At 41.8% G+C, this 21,220-nt stretch overlaps 1 protein-coding gene across 5 annotated transcripts in view; it reads left to right on the top strand.

The window, feature by feature from the left end:
• Positions 1-21,220, top strand: part of HSD3B7 (hydroxy-delta-5-steroid dehydrogenase, 3 beta- and steroid delta-isomerase 7) — a 103,980-nt gene that overhangs the window by 61,820 nt on the left and 20,940 nt on the right. For all 5 annotated transcript variants that reach the window (XM_039330319.1, XM_039330321.1, XM_039330320.1 and 2 more), the window contains 2 exons: positions 2,686-2,850; positions 20,717-20,860. In XM_039330319.1, the coding sequence (XP_039186253.1) occupies positions 2,686-2,850; positions 20,717-20,860 (309 nt within the window). The remainder of the gene's footprint in view (positions 1-2,685; positions 2,851-20,716; positions 20,861-21,220) is intronic.

Genomic DNA, 21,220 nt, shown 5'->3' with positions numbered 1-21,220 from the left:
TTTTGACACCTTGCTAGGCGACTGGTGATACTCGGATATTGCCATATCCTAAAAGTGGTACAATGGGGGAAAAGGTTGAAAAGCCTGGTCTAGAGCAAAATAAGATATCGTGGAGAGGTTTTTTGGGGCATATACAAAAATAGGAGGAAAAATGTGTTCTTTGAACTGTTGACAGGGTGATAAAAATTAAAGGAAAAAGACCTGGAAGACCAGAACAAAGGCAGATTAATCTAAACTTCTTCGAAATCCTCTTCTTTGGTTTTTTTTTTTTTTAAACTAACATATAGGTTAGTTTGGTTGACTTATGACTAAAATTAAGCCCAACGTTTGTATTGTTAAGCAAGGCAGTTATGAAATGAGTTTTGCTCCATTTTATGACCTTCTTGCCACAGTTGTTAAGTGAATTGCACACAGTCATTAAGTGAATCTGGATTCCCCTATTAACTTTGCTTGTCAGAACCTGGCTGGGAAGATTACAAATGGGGATCACAGGACCCCGGAACAGGGCAGCTGTCTTATATACATGCCAGTTGCCAAGTGCCCAAATTTTGATCACGTGACTGTGAGGATGCTGCAATTCTCATAAGTGTGAAAACTGATAATAAGTCACTTTTTTTCAATGCCGTTGTAACTTTGAACCGTCATTAAATGAGTGGTTGTAAGTCAAGGGCTACCCCTAGTGCCATATTCCATGAAGCAGTTTTCCTGGCTTCCTCTTCTCCTCAAAACCTTCTTATAGGGAGGGATCCCAAAAATGAGGATCTTATTAGACTGATTGCAAGTGTGAAAACTGGTCATAAATCCCTTTTTTCAGTACCACTATAACTTTGAACGGTCATTAAATGAATGGTTGTAAGTAGAGGAATGCCTGAATATGTAGACCAGGAGTCTTCAAACTTGGTCCTTTTATGACTTGTGGACTTCAGTTCCCAGAATTCCTCAGCCAGCTTGCTTGGCTGAGGAATTCTGGGAGTTGAAGTCCACAAGTCATAAAAGGGCCAAGTTTGAAGACCCCTGATGTAGACTAAGAACCCCGAAGAATAGCTTGCTACAAATGTGTTGTAGAGTTGTCATTGTAGTGTGGTCTAATATTTCTTTTGATTATGTCTCCAGCACGAAGTCACATAGCACTTGACTGTAAATGGAGGCATTATGGTAAGCTTCCTGGCTTATAAATAATGGCCTGGATTTCAGCCCTAAATGAGGCACTAATTGGAGAAGCACAAACACACAAACAAACACACTCTGCAATTAGGGTTGATTCATGGGGTTTTTAGCACTCTCTGCCCTGGTTTTCTTTGCAGTCCTTTCATTACCCAAACTAGGGTACATCATCAATGCTAGTAAGGAACGGGATTTGTTCTCAATTTATATTCTAGTGGTGTGCCCTGACGTGGTTCTTTGGTTGGGCTGTCCACTGTTGACTTGTTTGGCAGTTCCTTGATGGGGGTATTGTTTACTTGTTAAACTTGGTGTTAATCTATGCTCAACTGGGTGCTGATTGGTGGTGGAGAGGTGCTGAGGTCTCTTTGTTCCTCTTTGCTCGTTGATTATCTCTTTTGCCAGTCTATTGGTATTGTCCATGTCTATGCGTCTATTGATAGCTAGGGCCAGGCCTCTAGAAATTCCCTAGCATTTTGGGACTTGGTTTGCTCTAGGATGGCCACAGTTTCCCAACTGAAACTATGATTAATTATTGTTGTTGTTAGTTGCAACCCCATGGACAATGTGTCCTCTACCATCTTCTGGAGTCCATTTAAGCTCACGCCTACTGCTTCAGTGACTCCATCCAGCCACCTCATTCTCTGTCCGTCCCCTTCTTCTATTGCCCTCAATCTTTCCCAGCATTAGGCCCTTCTCCAGTGAGTCCTTCCTTCTCATTAGGTGGCCAAAGTACCTGAGTTTCAACTTCAGGATCAGGCCTTCTAAAGAGCAGTCGAGGTTGATCTCCTCTAGGACTGACCGGTTTGATCACCTTGCAGTCCAGGGGACTCGCAGGAGTCTACTCCAGCACCATAATTCAAAGGCCTCAATTCTTTGGCGCTCAGCCTTTCTTATGGTCCAGCTTTCACAGCCGTACGTTGCAACTGGGAAAACCATGGCCTTGACTATACGTACTTTTGTTGGCAGGGTGATGTCTCTGCTTTTTAGTATGATTAATAGTTGATTCAAATCCATTTTTCCTCCCTGCTATAGCCTATATCCAGAAGCTCCAAAACAAACAATTTAGGAAAATACTCAAAATTTGAGAACTTGGACAAGTAGGAGAGCTATTGTCCTTCTGGTAGACGGCAGTGACGCCAATTCTAACATAGAGACAGTCTCTAGGAGCAATCGCATGAAAGGCAGCAATGATCCGTGACTGTTGGCTCACTGCCTTTCAGTTTGGAAAATGCCACTTGGAAAGTCAGCACCTTTCCTAGAAGCAGTGTGAAAGAAGAGATACATTCCAGTGGTTCATTGTTATTATTTTTTGCTCCTTTCCCCCTCCTTCTGGAGTATAGCCTCAGGGTCCTTCCTTTTTCCCATGTGTGACACGTGTGGTTCTTACGATTGCTCTTGAATTCATATTCTTAATCTCCGCCTTGGATTCTACTATTTCTATTTTTGTTCCTTTGCGTCTTCCACTCATTCCAACTTCTTGTAGTCCCAATTTAAGTGTGCTCTTTGGTTCTCCCTTTCCAGCACCGATGAAGTTGACTAGCAAAAACCAGATCTATCTGGTGACGGGAGGCTGTGGTTTCCTGGGAAAACATCTGGTTGAAATGCTTCTGGAACAAGAGCCCAACCTTGCCGAAGTACGGATTTTTGACCTGCATCTGGATGAAAATATGCGCAGCTTGGATAGAGGTGAGTCAGTCCTTTTCTTCTATGCGCAAGGAAGGTGCCGGTGACCTGGTCATTGGTACATGCTCACTTGGATTAAATCGTCATTACATTGTCATCCTTTCTCTGAATAATTGTTCATTTGCATCTCCAACCGAGCCAAAGAGATTACAGAGAAACCCTGTTTCTGAGTTTGGGACTGAAGCTCCACTTATTATTTCTCTGTGTTCTTTGTTCATAGCAACTTGTTTGTTCAGTCGCTGAGTCGTGTCTAACTCTTTGCGACTCCATGGACCCTAGCAGGCCAGCCCCTCCACCCCGTCCTCCACTGTCTCCCAGAGTTTATCTAAATCAGTGGTTCTCAACCTTTTTAATGCCGCGACCCCCAACCGGTCGTAAGTCGAGGACTACTCAACCGGTCGTAAGTCGAGGATTACTCAACTGGTGCAGCACCGTTTGCAGAATGGGACTTTTGGCGGGCTCAGCAGGGCAGAGACAGCCTGAACATTCCTATTGGCTTTTGAAAGCCAATAGAATTAGACTCTATTCAAGAGAGTCTATTCTATTGGCTTTCAAAAGCCAATAGAATAAAAGGGAGTAGCACAGCTAAGGACAAGGGGGAAAAAATGGCGGACTGCGTTGTTTGGCGACCCCCGTGAAATGGTCGTTCGACCCCAAATGGGGTCCCAACCCACAGGTTGAGAACCACTGGTCTAAATTCATGTCCATTGCATCGATGACACTATCTATCCTTTTTATCTTCTGCCATTCCCTTTCTCCTTTTGCCTTCCATCTTTCCCAACATCAGGATCTTCTCCAAGGAGTCTTCTCTCGTCTCATTTGGTGACCAAAGTATTTGAGCTTCAGCTCCAGTATCTGTCCTTCCAAAGGACAGCCAGGGTTGATTTCCTTTAGGATCAACTGTTTTGATCTCCCTGTAGTCCAAGGGACTCTCAAGAGTCTCTTCTTCAACACCATTTACTTATTTATATCCTGCCCTTATTATTTTTACAAATAACTTAAGGTGGCGAACATGTCCGACGTACCTTCCTCCTCTCATTTTCCCCACAACAATAACCTTGTGACATGAGTTGGGATGAGAGAGAGTAATTGGCCCAATCACCCAGCTGGCTTCCATGTCTGAGGTGGGACTTGAACTTATAATCTCCTGCATTCTAGTCTGATGCCTTAACCACTAGACCAGGGGTAGGCAACCTTGGCTCTTTTATGACTCGTGGACTTCAACTCCCAGAATTCCTGAGCCAGCCTGGCTCAGCATGGAAACCTCTCCCTTTCCCCTCAGCATGGCTGGCTCAGGAATTCTGGGAGTTGAAGTCCATGAGTCATGAAAGAGACAAGGTTGCCTACCCCTGCACTAGACCAAACTGGCTCTCTAACAATTATAGGAGGCACGTCTGCATCAAACAAAACCACAATTTATCTACCATCCCTTATGTTGACCGCTGCCCAATACAAAACCGTTTCCATGTTGCGCTATTCCTGGCATGGGTATAATAATACAGTTGGGATGACAGCATTAGAGGGGAAGGCAAATATTTTATTTTATTTTGCGTGTGATTTATTCAACGTGTGATTTATTTAGAGCCTTCATTTCGAATGATTTTAGAAAGCAAAGGAAATTTGTGAGCTCATAAGACATTTGAACCAAAATTGGATCTTGAAAAACTTTGTACCCCAAATTGCTGGTGGTTTAATATTATTTGTCATAGCTTGGTAGAGAGGAGAACGTGCTGCAGGTCATTCTCTCTTCTTTCAGAATTATTATTTCTTAGCATTATTAGTTTTATATTTATACCATTTGTTCTCCCGAAAGAGCCCAGGGCAGAGTACAAAAGGAAGAACAAGATTAAAAACAACCTTCAGTAAAAAATAACTTAATAAAACACTTAATACTAAACTTATCTGGCTTAAAACAAATCTATAAAAACTATAAAAAATATAGCTATTAAAATAAGATTTGCTTTAAAAAAGCAATCTAGAGAAGTTGTTATTCTATCTTAATCTGCCAGATTCTCTTACAAAGCCCTAGGTGAAACTGTAAGCTTTTATATAAATGGAAAAATTAAATATTTTTCCTACTGTTCTTGGTGATGAATGCATGTTTTACAATCTATCAGCCCAAACAATGCTAATATTCTTTAGGTTTTGGGATGAGGTCCTATTCCTTAAATGATGCATGCATCTTCAGATCCAAAGGTCCTCATTTTATTATTATTTTTTTAAAAAGGCAGCTGGTTTCATTTTTCTCTCTCTTCAAGCAGTCTCTTCAAAAATAAGCTTATGAGTAAAGTCTGTATTTAGGATTTGTAGCTTGTAGACGTAAAAATGCACACTGGCGGCCAAAAATTCATTTTTTTCTTCAATGCCTCATCTTTCAATCCCTTTGGCATAGCCAAAATTGGTACGTTGGGGCATATTTTAAAAGAAATCTTATATTTAGGAAATAGTAACCTTACTTGGAAAGATTTTTGCGACAAACCAAGGCCCAGTTGGCTTACTCAAATGAGGGCAGATGCAAGGGAGTTATTTTAGTCCTCAGTGAACATACATTTTAAGCCCCCTACCCAATTGGTTTTAGCGGAACCAGCTTCAAGTTCACATAGGCCTATTTTTGTCAACTTCGGCAACTTTAAGATATATGGACTTCAGCTCCTAGAATTCCCCAGCCAGCATGGGATCTTGATAGACTTGAACACTGGGCCCTATCTAACAAAATCAAATTTAATGTGGAGAAATGTAAGGTTTTACACTTAGTCAGGAGGTACAAGTACAGATTAGGTAAAACCTGGCTCATAAACAGTAACTGTGAGAGGGACCTTGGAGTCCTAGTGGACGATCACTGAAATATGAGCCAGCAGTGTGCTGCGGCAGCCAAAAAAGCGAATACAATCCTTGGTTGTATAAACAGAAGCACAGAATCAAAATCACATGAAGTATCAGTACTGATTTATAAAACCTTAGTAAGATCACACCTGGAATACTGCATCCAATTTTGGTCACCAAATTACAAAAAAAAGATGTTGAGATTTTGGAAATAGTGCAGAGCAGAGCAACTAAGATGATTGAAGGCCTAGAGATGAAAACATATGAAGAACAGTTGCAGGCACTGGGAAAAGAAGGACTAGGAGTATCACAATAGCAGAATTCCAGTATTTGAGGGACTGCCACAAAGAAGAGGGGGTCAACTTATTCTCCAAAACACCTGAAGGCAGGACAAGAAACAATGGATGGAACTAATCAAGGAGAGGAGCAACCTGGAATTAAGGAGAAACTTGCTAACAGTGAGAACAATTAACCAGTAGAACAGCTTGCCTTCAGAAATTGTGGGCGCTCCATCACTGGAGGTTTTTAAGAAGAGACTGGACAGCCACTTGTCTGAAATAGTATAGGGTCTCCTGCTTGAGTGGTGGGTTGGATTAGGAGAACTCCCAGGTTCCTTCCAGCTCTATTCTGATTCAAAGAGAAATTCATGGAGGATATCTATCAAGGCTTGTTGGTCTTCAGGATTCAGTGTTACCTCCAGGTTGGTGGCCATAAACACCAGTTGTAGGAGAAGAAGGCGAGAAGAAGAGCATCTCTCTCTCTCTCTCTCCCTGTTGTGAGACCTTTGAACTATCTGGTTGCCCTTTCAAAGAACCATACTCTAGATCAGAGGTATTGCTATTAGCCTGAGACGATATAACTATTTTAAAATTCTTATGGTGGAACTGCATGTCCTGTTCAGAATATGCATGCTTACAACGCTAAACTATTTGATTTGTGAATAAAAATAAAGAACCAACATTGGGGTAATGGTTAGATGGTACTGGAGAATCTCCGATCTTCAGTCATCCAGCCCAGGAGATGTGTCTTCCATGACCAATATGGCTTATCTTAATAACTTAAGCCAACCTATATGGCTTATCTTAATCACTTAACTACCTGTTGGCAACCTCACAGCTGCTGAACAGCTGTTAAAAGCATAATGATATCCTGAGATTCTGAAATACTGCTCTAAAGTATCTAAAGTATTGGTCACGCAAGGAAGTGCTTTGGCCCTCCTTGTGATGGAACACAGAAAGGAAAACACAAAGCCAAGCCAGCTGCAAATACATCTGCCGGTATGAGTGAAGAAGCAGAGAAGGGTCAGAGCTAAAAAAACAGATGGTTGTGGTTTGCTTCCAGACACACGCCTGGCCTCCATCCTTCAATCAAATCTTTTCTGCCTAAATATTTTGGACAAAGTGCAAACCGCTCCCAGTAGCTAGCAACTCTGTAGAGAGATGATAAACAGGAAGAAGGGAAAATATGGAAAGTGCAATTTTCCTTTAAGGACCCTGCTGGGATCAATGCCCAATAAGATTGGCTTTGGCTGAGATGGTGGAAACTCACATTTTGACTCCTTCCTCTTCTCATTTTGCTGCAAACCAGCTTGGTCTCAGTCCAAGACAATCCGTGCTCAGCCTGAAAAATGCATTTAACTTAGATTCTAGGAAATGAAACCATTAAACCCCATCAACTTTGCAAGATTCAAAATGGTTGAGTAAAGAAATTGCAGCATACGAAAGCCACTAAGGTCTCTTGGGTCAATATTCAAGGCTGTAGCCTTTAATTTAAATTCTACCTTGTAATATGACATTATTAGATACCATCTCCTTCCCTGCCATCGGTTTATAAAAACACACAATACATGCATGCCCCAGAGGCTTGTGAACGCCAACTAGCTAAACATACATCCTACTGTGTGTCATTTCCTTTGGCCATTGAAGGACGCTTTGTATGTGACATTCTTCTCAATCATTGAAAAAATGAAGCACGTAACACTGGGCTTCAATCCTTGGCTGGGTAGTTTAACTGGGGGATGAACCAAAGTTCAAACGTGCTTGAAAATAATGCATACTGCAGCCCTTTGAAGTAAGCTAGGTCAGGAAACAGACTCTAACCAGAATTCTGTTACTAATATCAGCTGTTGTAACGAAAACCCGGAAGCCAGGCTGAGTTTCCCCTTTCCTCCTTAATTTAGCCCCATGAATGAGGTTAGATTTACAGTGTTTCTCAACCTTGACAATTTTAAGGCACGTGGACTTCAACTCCCAGAATTCCACAGCCAGCATTGCTGGCTGTGGAATTCTGGGAGCTGAAGTCCACGTGCCTTAAAATTGTCAAGGTTGAGAAACACTGGGTTAGAACCAATCTGAGCTAGGCTGAAATTGTATCTTTGTAAGTGTCATCTCTGCCTTATTTCTCTGTGGTTCTCTACAGCAGGATGTAATTGTAAACACTGGGACAGATGGCTTGAGCACTCCAAGGGTCTGTAGGGTTTAGTGCTTCTGAGTCCTTCTTTTGCAAGGGCAAAATGAGGCCTAGAGATTGTAAAAAGAAATGTAGATAAGTGAAAGACCTGTCTGTCTGTCTATGTGTCCGTCTCTATCTGTCTATGTGTCTTTCTTTGTCTGTCTGACTCTCTCTCTCTCTCTCTCTTTGTGTAACTATTTCTCTCTCTCTCTCTCTCTCTCTCTCTCTCTCTCTCTCTCTCTCTCTCTCTCTCTATCTATCTACATCTATCCATCCATCCATCCATCCATCCATCCATCCATCCCCAGAGAGATGTTATGTAAAACCACACAACTAGCCCAGAAGTACAGATAGTCCTCAACTTAAAACAGCTCAATAAATGTTCTTCATTTAAATACTTCTGAACCCCTCAGTCCTACCTATGAACTGTAGAGGACATAAAAGTCTGTAGGTCCAATTGGGAGGATCACTTGAAGCATCTCCAGAAACTTTCAGTGACTTGTTAAGGTTTAACTATAAATCAAGCTGTAATTGAAGGGTTCATTTACAGGTCATTGAAAAGAGAAAGTGACGGCAATTGGGGGAATAAACTCTCCAGGGACCCCCCCCCCCCAAAAAAAGAAAAAGAAAAAAGGATGTGAGGTCATTCTTAAAGATGGCCCGTTTCATATTCCATTCCTCAACCAGAGTGCACATTCTCACAGCTTGACTAGCAGATCTGAATCAAGTAAGCTAAGTGAACAAGACAATGTCAGGAAGGATCTGAAGATGGAAAAAGTCTAATATAACTGGCCAGGATCAGAGAAGGTTCCTACGCTTTTTGAAATGACCAGACTACCTAAGCAAAGCTGGAGACCTTGGGCAACTGCTATCATTTTTGGTTGCTCAAGTGTTTGTAGGGAAATAAGAGTATTTTTAAAGCCTATTTTTTTGGCCAGGACCCTTGAACAAGATCCAGCTATAAATCTCCAGCCTCTCAACTTTTTACAGCTTAACCCAGTGGTTCTCAACCTGTGGGTCGGGACCCCATTTGGGGTCGAACGACCAGTCCGCCATTCCCCCCCCCCCTTTTCCTTAGCTGTGCTACTCCCTTTTATTCTGTTGGCTTTTGAAAGCCAATAGAATAGACTCTCTTGAATAGAGTCTAATTGTATTGGCTTTCAAAAGCCAATAGGAATTGTCCAGGGTGTCTCTGCCCTGCTGAGCCCGCCAAAAGTCCCATTCTGCAAACGGTGCTGCACCAGTTGAGTAGTCCTCGACTTACGACCGGTTGAGTAGCCCTCGACTTACGACCGGTTGGGGGTCACGGCATTAAAAAGGTTGAGAACCACTGGCTTAACCGGACTGAAAGGTTTTAACTCAGTTGAAGTTGCTGGGAGGCAGAAGACAACAGAACCGAGTCGTGTAATCATCATTTGCAAACTTCCCAGACAGGGTCTGAGGAGAAAAGTCAATGGTGGAAGCCAGATTACTTAAGGACAGCATAAGTCAGTTAACAGCTGCAGTGATCCACTTAACAACCATGACAAAAAGGGTCATAAAATCAGGCATGGCTTACTTAACAACTGCCTTAACAATGGAAATTCTGGTCACAATTGTAGTCGTAAGTCAAGAACTGCCTACGTAATACTAGTTCAGGGGTAGGCAACCTTGGCTCTTTTATGACTGGTGGACTTCAACTCCCAGAATTCCTGAGCCAGCATGGCTGGGTCAGGAATTCTGGGTGCTGAGGTCCACCAGTCATAAAAGAGCCAAGGTTGCCTACCCCTGAACTAGGGTGTCTCACGGAATCAAGCTTGGTTTGAGGGCTTCTAAGACTGTGATTTCTGTTGAAAAATCCCAGAACCCCAAAGAAGGGAGGTCAGTAAAGGATGGGTGTGTAGCTTCTGCCCTGAGAAAAACAAACAAGCCTTTCTGAACTCATGGAGAAGCCAGATGGACGGAAAGTGAAATAGATTGGTGGAACAGACCAGTTTTCAGGAAGAGCCATGGAACCCCCCCCCTCCCCGACAGCTGGTTCCTGGCAGGTGTTATGAGAGCGTTGTCACGGTAGGATTTCCTGGCAGGGCGTAAGAAGGTTTCCAGTCTACGCAGTGGAAGAGAAAGAGTGAATTACTTTCTGAACCCGATAAAAATTCCCATAAAATCCAGGGAGGTTTTGGTTTTGTTTCGTTTGCCTGTTCCCCAGGCCGTGACCCGTTTTGACACCTCAAGGCCCCACCGCAATTTTCTTTCTGTTCACCCCAGCGGGGTAGATCTCATTTCTGCCCTGAAAAATCATCAGTCTTGAGCAACCTGCAAGTGTAGCAATTACTACTATTATTACTACATCTACATCCTGGCCAGCTTCTGACAAGGGAAGTCAATGGTGGAAGCCGAGTTTGCTTAAGGACAGCATAAGTCACTTAACAGCTGCACTGATCCACTTAACAATCACAACAAAAATGGTCGTAATATAGTTTACCCCACAATTATTTTTATTGGGTGTTATTACAGATTGTGATGCTAAAGAAATTAATTTGATGTTGAATTTGATAACAGCTGCAAGGTTATTAGTAGGGCAATATTGGAAGAAGGATTGCTTGCCTACTATAGAAGAATGGATGATTAAAGTGTCAAATTTAGCAGAAATGGCTAAGATTTCTGCTTATCTGAAGGATCATTCACAGGAAAGATACATTTCGGTCTGGAGAAGATGGATAAATTATATTCAGAATAAATATGGGACTAAAAAGTTTCATTTAGCCTATGAGTGAATTTTAGAATATTATTATTATATTATTATTAGCAGTAGTATTAGCATTGTTTAACTATTTGGGGACTGTATTGTTTAATAATTAGGATATTAATTTGTTTATGTTCTCATTATTATTATGTTCACTTTTAATTTGTTTATATTTATGTTAAAGGGGAGTTAAAGTGCATTATGAATTTGGTTATTTATATAGTTGGTAATGTTAGTTAGATTATGATTATCATATTTGTAACCCTGTATTCAGCTCTGGGAAGAGGGGGTGGGAGGGGGGAGTTTGGGTGGGTTGATATTGTAATTTTTATAAAACTTTTTAATAAAAAAAAAGGTCGTAAAATTAGGCATGGCTTACTTAACAACTGCCTTAACAGTGGAAATGGTTACTACTACTACTACTACTACTACTACTACTACTACTACTACTACTACTACTATTTTTTGCACATTGTACAAATTCATCACAGTATCACATTGGAGTGAACAATGTTATGTGAAGTGCTGAAGACAATAAAAAAATAGTAAGCAAAATAAATTATAGGCAGGAGACTAAACGAAATCTAACTCAAGCTAATTGACTCGGGGGTTATCCATCTTACTTTTGTCCTTGTAAGGCAGTCTGCTTCCTCCACGTTGCTTCATTCACTGGCTTGTGTTTTTTACATTTCCCTCCTGTCTCAGCCCTCTGCTTTCTCCCTTGGCTCCCTCAAATGACCCTTCTTATAGAACTGTCCCATGCAATCTTCCATCCAAGGGACAAATTTAATCACACTTTAATCACAGGTAGTGTTTTGGAGGTTTTTAATCTACTGTACATTCTTCTCTTGTCTCTTTCTAATTTAAAGTGGTGAGTAAGCGAAATGTTAAAAGTCACTTGTCTGTCGGATTGAGGTTATGCCTTGGTTATGTCAGGGTTGAGGAAATCCTCATGGCCCATTCCCTGAATACACAGACTGCAGCCAGACTTTTCTGCACTAATTTTTCCATTCTAGGATTCTACACGTAGTCCTCAACTTATAACGGTCACTTAGCACCCGTTTAAAGTTTCAGTGGACTCACCATAAGCTACTTATGACCTGGTTCCAAAGTTCTACAGCTGGCTGCCCCTTGTGTGCATTTTGGACACTTAGCAACAAGCCCACATTTACGGCCATTTGCAGTGTCCTTAGTCACATTTACAATGTTCTTTTGTCAGACTCCAGCGTTTACTTCCTGTTTCCGGCAAAAACTGGCCCATAGCGAACCGAGAATTTGCTTAACAAGTGCAGCGTTCACCTTATAATTGCCATGTTCGCATAGCGACTGCTGTAAGGAAAAGTCATAAAATCAGATTGATCACATTATGACCCGGTTTATGACCATCGTGACTGGCAGTGGTAATTATGGTTGTAAGTCAAGGACTACCTGTATTGCAATCAGCCTGTTTCCAAGCAAATCAGGTCAGAGAACTGAAACAAGGGCCTCAACTCCTCCGCCATGATGGAAGATGATTCTGCCAAATACACAACCATCAAATAGTAACCATCAGTAAGGCATTTGATAAAGTAGACCACAGCTTACTACTTGATAAGACAGAAAAATGTGGGGTAGACAGCATCACCACCAGATGGATTCGTAGCTGGCTGACCACCCGTACTCAGCGTGTGGTCCTTAATGGAACTGCATCTACATGGAGAGAAGTGTGTAGTGGGGTGCCCCAGGGCTCTGTTCTGGGCCCGGTGCTCTTCAACATCTTCATCAATGATTTGGATGAGGGGATAGATGGGGAACTCATCAAACTTGCAGACGACACCAAGCTGGCAGGAATAGCCAACACTCCAGAAGACAGGCTTAAGATACAGAAGGATCTGGACAGACTTGAACACTGGGTACTATCTAAGAATATGAAATTCAGTGATGAAAAAAGTAAGGTTCTTCATTTAGGCAAGAAAAACCAAATACACAGGTATAGTATAGGGGGGTACCTTGCTCAATAGTAGTAACTGTGAGAGGGAGCTCGGAGTCCTAGTAGACAATCACTTAAATATGAGCCAGCAGTGTGCTGCAGCTGCCAAAAAAGCCAACACAGTGCTAGGCTGCATTAACAGAGGGATAGAATCAAGATCATGTGAAGTGTTGATACCACTTTATAATTCCACACTTGGAATACTGCATCCAGTTTTGATGAAAAAAAGATGTTGAGACTCGAAGAGCAACAAAGATAATCAGGGGACTGGAAGCTAAAACATATAAAGAACAATTACTGGAATTGGATATGTCTAGTTTAATGAAGAGAAGGACAAGGGGTGACATAATAGCAGTGTTCCATTATCTCAGGGGCTGCCACAGAATAGAGGGGGGATCAAGCTATTCTCCAAAGCCCCTGATGGCTGGACAAGAAGCAATGGATGGAAACTAACCAAAAAGAGAAGCAACCTAAAACTAAGGAGAAATTTCCTGACAGTTAGAACAATTAACCAGTGGAACAACCTGCCACCAGAAGCGGTGAATGCTCCAACACTGGAAGTTTTTAAGAAGAGACTGGACAGCCATTTGTCTGAAATGGTATAGGGTTTTCTGCCTGAGCAGGGGGTTAGACTACATGAACTCCAAAGTCCTTTTCAACTCTATTATTATTATTATTAAATATTTACCCACATCCAATTTGCAGACAATTGCTTAGAAATCTAGTTCAGACTGTGCTTATTAACCTTGTTCTTTCCAGCTTAGATGTAGTTCATCAGATTTAGGTCGAAGTTTGACTAAGAGGCTCATATCAATCTGGCAATCATCAACTCTTTCCCAATGAGAAGAATTTCACACCTCTAACCCTCAAGGGATTCTGCTGCCTGCCAAGTATCAGGCAACAGTGTTGTTGTTGTTGCAACACAAGCAACAAAATTAATGTTGATCTCACGGGATTAGCCAGATAGGACTCACAACCACACTATTAGATAGATGGGCTAATTCTATTTAATTACAACTTACAACGACTTACAACAGTTACAACAGCACTGAAAAAAGGGACTTAAGACCATTTTTCACACTTAACAACCGTTGCAGCATCCCCATGGTTTCGTGATTTGCATCCAGATGCTTGACAACTGGTTCATATTTCTTTTTTTTTAAATCAAGTTTTATTAATTTTTCAGTTTTTACATCCAAGTGCTTAGGAAACAACTAAGAGGGACCTCGGAGTCCTAGTAGACAATCACCTAAATATGAGCCAGCAGTGTGCTGCAGCTGCCAAAAAGGCCAACACAGTGCTACGCTGCATTAACAGAGGGATAGAATCAAGATCACGTGAAGTATTAATACCACTTTACAATGCCTTGGTAAGGCCACACTTGGAATACTGCATCCAGTTTTGGTCACCACGATGTAAAAAAGATGTTGAGACTCTAGAAAGAGTACAGAAAAGAGCAACAAAGATGATTAGGGGACTGGAGGCTAAAGCATATAAGGTTGCTGGAATTGGGTATGTCTAGTTCACAGGTCGGCAACCTGCGGCTCCGGAGCCGCATGCGGCTCTTTGAGCCTTCCCCTGTGGCTCCCAGCCTCCTCTGCCTTTGCAGAGAGAGACAGAGACAGAGAGAGGCAATTGCACTTCCCTGCTTCTCTCTCTCTCTCTTTCTCTGTCTCTCTCTCTCTGTGTGTGTGTGTGTGTGTGTGTCTGGGTGTGTGTGTGTGTGTGTGTGTGTGTGTGTGTTTTTGTGTGTGTGTGTGTGTGTGTATGTGTAAAAGAGAGTGCACTCACAGTGTTCTCCGAGGAGCTGAAAAGCTTTCTGGGTGGAGCTCCTCCCTTTGCTGCGTCTCTGAAGGAAGCAGGAAGCAGGAAGGGCAGGAGAGAGCTAGCTATCCCAGTTAGGCTGACTCAGGAATTCTGGGAGTTGAAGTCCATGAGTCATAAAAGAGACGAGGTTGCCTACCCCGGAGGTTGTTGGACAACAGCTTGAAGCTTGCCAGGTGAGCAGCAGATAGTAGGGGGGGGGAGAGAGAGAGAAAGAGAGAGAGGGAGAGAGAGAGAATGGGGGAAGAGGAGTGGCAGACCAAGGGCAGATAGAGAGGGAGGGAGAGAGAGACCCTTTTGACATCTAAAATGAAGATAACACTGCATATATCCTTTTTTTAACCTATGTGTGTATGTAATTTTATTCTCTTAAAGAATTCTCTTGGTGATCATTGTTTTAATAGTATGGATATTCCCAAGAGTCATATTTTTACTTTTATTTTTAATGTGTATATGTGTGTGTGTGTCTGTGTGTGTGTATATATATATACACATATACACACACACACATACACACACCTATAATAAAGGTAAAAAAGGATATATGCAGTGTTATCTTCATTTTAGATATCAAAAGGGTTTTGCGGCTCCCAGTGTTTTGTTTTTGGTGGGAAACGGGTCCAAGTGGCTCTTTGAGTGTTTTGGGTTGCCTACCCCTGGTCTAGTTTAACAAAGAGAAGGACGAGGGGGAACATGATAGCAGTATTCCAATATCTCAGGGGCTGCCATAAAGAAGAAGGAGTCAAGCTATTTTCCAAAGCACCTGAAGGCAGGACAAGAAACAACGGGTGGAAACTAATCAAGGAGAGAAGCAACCTAGAACTAAGGAGAAACTTCGTGACAGTGAGAACAATTAACAATAGAACAACCTGCCTCCAGAAGCAGTAAATGCTCCAACACTGGAAGTTTTTAAGAAGAGACTGGACAGCCATTTGTCTGAAATGGTATAGGGTTTCCTGCCTGAGCAGGGGGTTGGACTAGATGACCTCCAAGGTCCCTTCCAACTTTACTATTATTATTATTATTATTATTATTATTATTATTATTATTATTATTATTATTATTATTATTAACGTGGTGATGGGGTAATCAATAATCCAATAACAAAGTCATAGATATATTCCTCAGGTTAACTCCTTAAAGGTTCCCTCTCTATTTCCCTTAATTAATTTAACATATTAAAGTTAATACATTTCTAAATAGAGCTCACTCAATCAATTCATTTATCAATAACATTTCACTTATACAGATCCATGTCTTGTTTTTAAGCTTTCCAATTACCATATTCCAATTAGCCTTAAATGACCATATTGTTTGCACTTCAGGTAGCCCTGATTTCCCTCATTTCATTACATAATAATTATGATCTCTAAAATAAACATATTGTTCCAAAAGTTACATTCTTACTTTTCCCAAATCTATTCTAGTTCTTATCCTAATAACTCCTCGTTTTACAAATCCATTTCCTTATTCTCATTCCATTACAAAATAATTATCATACCTGAGATAGCCATATTATTCCAAAAATTACATTCTTACTCTATTTCACAGATAGAATATATCTGTGAAATAGAGTAAGAATGTAATTTTTGGAATAATACTTCTTGTCCTAGTAACTCTCCAGTTACTAATGAAGTATCTTCCATTGTCTCAAAGCTTTTTCCATATCACAATTCAGAACTATAATCTAACAGTTAGTTTTCATCTCCATTAGGAATCTAAATCCTAAATATTAAATCAGTCAACTGGTTCATCTTTCTGAGGGTCGCAGTGTCCCCGGGGACAAGCAAAGTCAACGGGGGAAGACAGATTCACTTAACCACTACGTTACTAACTTGACGGCTGCAGTGATTCGTTTAACCAATGGAGCAAGGAGAGTTGTAAAAAATGTCTCACTTAGCAATGTAAATCTTGGGCTCCATTGTGGTCGTAAGTCGAGGACTACTTGCATTCTGTTTATTGTAAAGCTACATTGACAGAATCGTGCAAGAATGAAAGTACAATTCTTCCTTTCCCCCTCCCCGTCTCCTTTACAGCCTGAGAAACTAGGGGGGGGGGTGTTTCCTGAATCCCTTTCTCCTATCCACTCTCTTGCTGCGGGCTAAGCTGTTTCTTATCTGATTGCTTCCTTGACAGCGTCCCTCCGCCCATCCTCCCGAGGCCTCTACCACACACCATTATACCATTACACCACACTGCCTCAGATTTCTCTTCCGAAGCTTGAGACATCGGTGAATGTCAAGTGCAAGCGGTGCTGCAAAATGGGATTTAAGGCAGGCCCTGAGAAAGATAGAGAGATAATCTGATTAAATAGCTTTGCTTTTTGGTTGCTTTATGTCCAGCATTTATCCCACACTTCTTAGCCTGAGCGGCTTGCATAGTAAGATAGCCCTCTCTTTAATACTACAGGTAGTCCCCAGTTCATTTAGTGACCGTTCAAAGTTAGTCATTTGTGACCGCCTTTCACACTTTCGACCATGGCGGCATTCCCGTGGTCACATGATCAAAATTCAGATGCCTGACACCTGATTCATATTTATGACAGTTGCAGTGTCCCGTGATCCCCTGTTGTGACTTTCTCACAAGCAAAGTCAATGGGGAAGTCAGATTCACCTCAGGACCGAGTTTCTAACTTAACAGCTGCAGTGATTCACATGACAACTATGGCAAGAGAGCTTGTAATAATGGGGCAAAACTCACCTCACACACATCTCACTTAGCGACAGAACTTTTGGGCTCGGTTGTGACCGTATGTTGAGGACTACCTGTAATGACATCAGAAAGCATAACATAAAAGGAAAGGGAGTGAGGTGGGAAGAGGAACGTGTGGCATTCTAGGCCTCAGTTGCTAATCTCCCTCAGAGCAAGAGCTAACTAATACACTGCAGAATGGTACCTTAAAATTGTCATCCAGAGATTTAAAATTGTATTGTGTGGTTTATGGATGGCGTTGTCTGGCGTTCCCTCTGCACAATTCTTACTTCCCTCCCCCCCAGTTCTATATAACGTTTTTTAGGGAGGAAACACCTGTTTTATCGCTCTGCTGGGGTCCGTTCCTTCCTCTTGGAGGCACAGCCCCTTCCAGTGCATGGTGGTTAATGCAGTTTTTGACCAGGATTAGTCAAAGTTGTTGAAACTGTTTACATCAGAGGTCCCCAACCTTTTGGGCACCAGGGATCGATTCCTTGGAGATAGGTTTTTGCATGGACTGGAGGGTGCGTGATTTTGTGTGTGCCTGCATCCTGCGGATGGGACTTTTCTTGTTTGTGTGGACCGGTTGCTGGCATGCCACAGACCGGGGATTGGGGACCCCTGGGATACATGACAGAAAATAGGTGCTTGATAAGGGAGATAGAAATGGGAGAATTGAGGGCAGGGTTTTCTTAAACTACACAGAAATTTGTTCACATTGTTTCTCAGAGGTAATTTACCTTGCCTGCAGGACTCCACACAGTGAACTGAATTTTTGAGATACAGTTAGTCCTTGACTTACAACCATTCGTTTAGCGACCGTTCAAAGCCATAACGGCACTGGAAAAAGTGATTTGCAACCGGTACTCACATTTAGCCACCCTTGCCGCATCCCCACGGTCTCGTGATCAGAATTCAGGCGCTTGGCAATTGGCACGTGTCTATCATGGTTACGGCCTGCCAGGGTCATGCGATTGCCATTCACGACTCAATGCAGGAAGCCGGATTTGCTTAATGACCGTACGATTCACTTAACTGAGTTTAACAACCATGGCAAAAAAGACCCTAAAATTGGGCATGGCTCACTTAACAGCCGCTTTGCTTAACAACAGAAATTCTGGTCCTAATTCCAGTCATAAATCAAGGGCTACCTGTATTCAGTTATTTTCCAAGCAGGAAAAACGATGGAACGTTACATAGGTTTTCTAAGCTGCAGGTCTCCAAACTTTTTTGGATCACTTGATCCTGAGCAATAAAGGGGTTTTTTTTAATACCCCCCCCCAATATGCTAGGTGTATTTATTTAGAAATTGTACAGTATATCTGTACGACGCTGCTAAGAAATTACCTACATTCTAAAATTTACCCCACATATATTTTGTATCTCTTGACATTATAAGAAATTATATTCATTTCTTTTATTCTTTTTAAAGATTAAATAATAAATATAAATAGACAGTTTATCTTTTTTTTTTCTCACTCCGGTTAACTGCCTTGTGGTTCCCTTGAGACGTGTGCCCCTCATGATTGTCCTAAATCCGTAGGGACTCCAAGGCAAATCCATTGAGAGCAAAGTCAGAAGTACTGTAACCACATGAGCTCCCTAAAGTAAATGATGCTGTGAGCTCAATCAAACCGTGATCTCCTCTTCAAGTGGTAACAAATAATGGTTTGGAAGTGTTATCAATGCTCCCCTCTTTAATAGCCTCCCTCCCCGTGTGTCTGGATCTAATCCTACCAGGCACTTGCTTTAACAGGTCAGTGTTTGGCTGACATCACATCTATCTTCCTCCTTCCCTTCTCTTTTCTCATTCCCATCTTCCTTCCTTCCTTCCTTCCTTCCTTCCTTCCTTCCTTCCTTCCTTCCTTCCTTCCTTCCTTCCTTCCTTTTTCTCATTCCCATCTCCCTCCCTTTCTCCCTCCTTCCCTTCCCTTTTCTCATTCCCATCTTCCTTCCTCCCTCCCTCCTTCCCTTCCTTTTTCTCATTCCCATCTTCCTCCCTCCCTCCCTCCCTTCCTCTTTCTCATTCTCATCTCCCTCCCTTTCTCCCTCCTTCCCTTCCCTTTTCTCATTCCCATCTTCCTTCCTTCCTTCCTTCCTTCCTTCCTTCCTTCCTTCCTTCCTTCCTTCCTTCCTTCCTTCCTTCCTTCCTCCTTTTCTCCCCTTCCTTTTTCTCATTCCCATCTTCCTCCTTTTCTCCCTCCTTCCCTTCCTTTTTCTCATTCCCATCTTCCTTCCCCCCTCCTCCCTCTTTTTCTCATTCTCAGCTCCCTCCTTTTCTCCCCTTCCTTTTTCTCATTCCCATCTTCCTTCCTTCCTTCCTCCTTCCTCCCTCCCTTTTTCTCATTCCCATCTCCCTCCATTTCTCCCTCCTTCCCTTCCTTTTTCTCATTCCCATCTTCCTTCCTCCCTTCCTCCCTCTCTCCCTTCCGAATCCTTTCATCTCAACAAATGTCTCTGAGTGTCGAACCAAATTAAAAATAATGTAAAACCAATCTGGAAAACAACGAGGTTAAAAGACGTTGCAGCCAAACATTGCTGCCTCGATGAACTTTCCGATATTTTAGAATTACTTTACATGGTCTACATCCCCTCCCTCCCTTCAAAGAGGGCGTAAGCAGCAGAAGGGCAGAACAGAGGCTCCTACACAGATCACAATATTCTTAGAAGACGGCAAGATCCAGAATCGATTTCTGGGCCGGGTTTCCACTTGCTATTTCCAGGCACCATTCACGTGTTCCAAACTCTGCCCCCCAGGTTGGAGCTGTGGTTCAGTTGTTGATGTCCTCTCGTTTCTTTTCTGCCCCTTTGATTTTGCCTGGGGAAAGGAAGAGAACAAGTCAACAATACTTTATCTGTTTTATTCTCTTGTGTGTTTCTTGCTGCTGTGTCTTTTTTTTTGTTGATAAAGCTGTGCTGCAGGCTTCTGACCATCACTTAAAAACCTCATTCATTCATTCATTCATTCATTCTCTCTTTCTCTTTCTATTTTTTCAATATATTTTGATATATAAAAAAGTGGAAAAACTAATCCAAATACGGAAGAAAAAAAAGGAAGAAAGCAAAGCGAAAGCAAAAAGGGCCAGAAAATTTAAGAGAAAGAAAGAAAAAAAAGATACGAAGAAGTGGCTTCTGATATACTTCACAGCAGTTTTAGGAACAATTATATTTTAACCCCTGTCTCTAAAGCTACATCGTAATACTCTTATTTTCTATCATCTGTCTAGTCTAATCACCAAAGCACACATGACAACTTCATTTTTTCTTGTCATTTTTATGCAAAAAGCCCTTAAGATGTTTCTAGTCACCCATTGATGTAGATTGTGTTTTTTCCTCTAATTAAAGAAGTTAATTTATCTCTTTCTTTTTGCTCTGGAAAATTAAAGTGACTCTCATCCAGGGAGACATCAGCAAGCCAGAGGATGTGAAGCCAGCAGTCAAAGGCGCCCATGTGGTCATTCACACGGCCGGTTTAGTGGATGTCTGGGGCAGAGTCCCACCTGAGAAGATCATGGCAGTTAATAAGCAAGGTAAGTTTTGATGGGAAAACCTTTGAATGTCTGACCAGTTTCTCTACACAACCCAAATTAGATCAAAATGCTCCTTCTGAGTTTTTGGAATTTGTCTCAGCAAGAAGGGTGGGGCAGGTGCACACAATTAATTGCATAAGGAAAAAAGTGTTTTTGTTGCTGAATCTGCTGCCTTTATGGAATTGTGTCATCATTGCATCCATTCATACACACATCTGTTTTGTTGAATGGAACCTTCAACGCTGTGCTTTTTTCCAGCCTATGGGGAAGAGTCCACTCCACAAAGTGGATGGGAGTAGTCCTTTTTACATTTACGGTACATTTGATTAAGATTAAGTGGATGTTATTTCCTATATGTTG

The sequence above is a fragment of the Crotalus tigris genome, unplaced genomic scaffold (assembly GCF_016545835.1).
Source record: "Crotalus tigris isolate CLP2741 ecotype Arizona unplaced genomic scaffold, ASM1654583v1 scf7180000024427.8105951120:4207309, whole genome shotgun sequence".
NCBI classification, from domain to species: Eukaryota; Metazoa; Chordata; class Lepidosauria; order Squamata; family Viperidae; genus Crotalus; species Crotalus tigris.
This window is presented reverse-complemented; position numbering and strand designations above follow the sequence as displayed.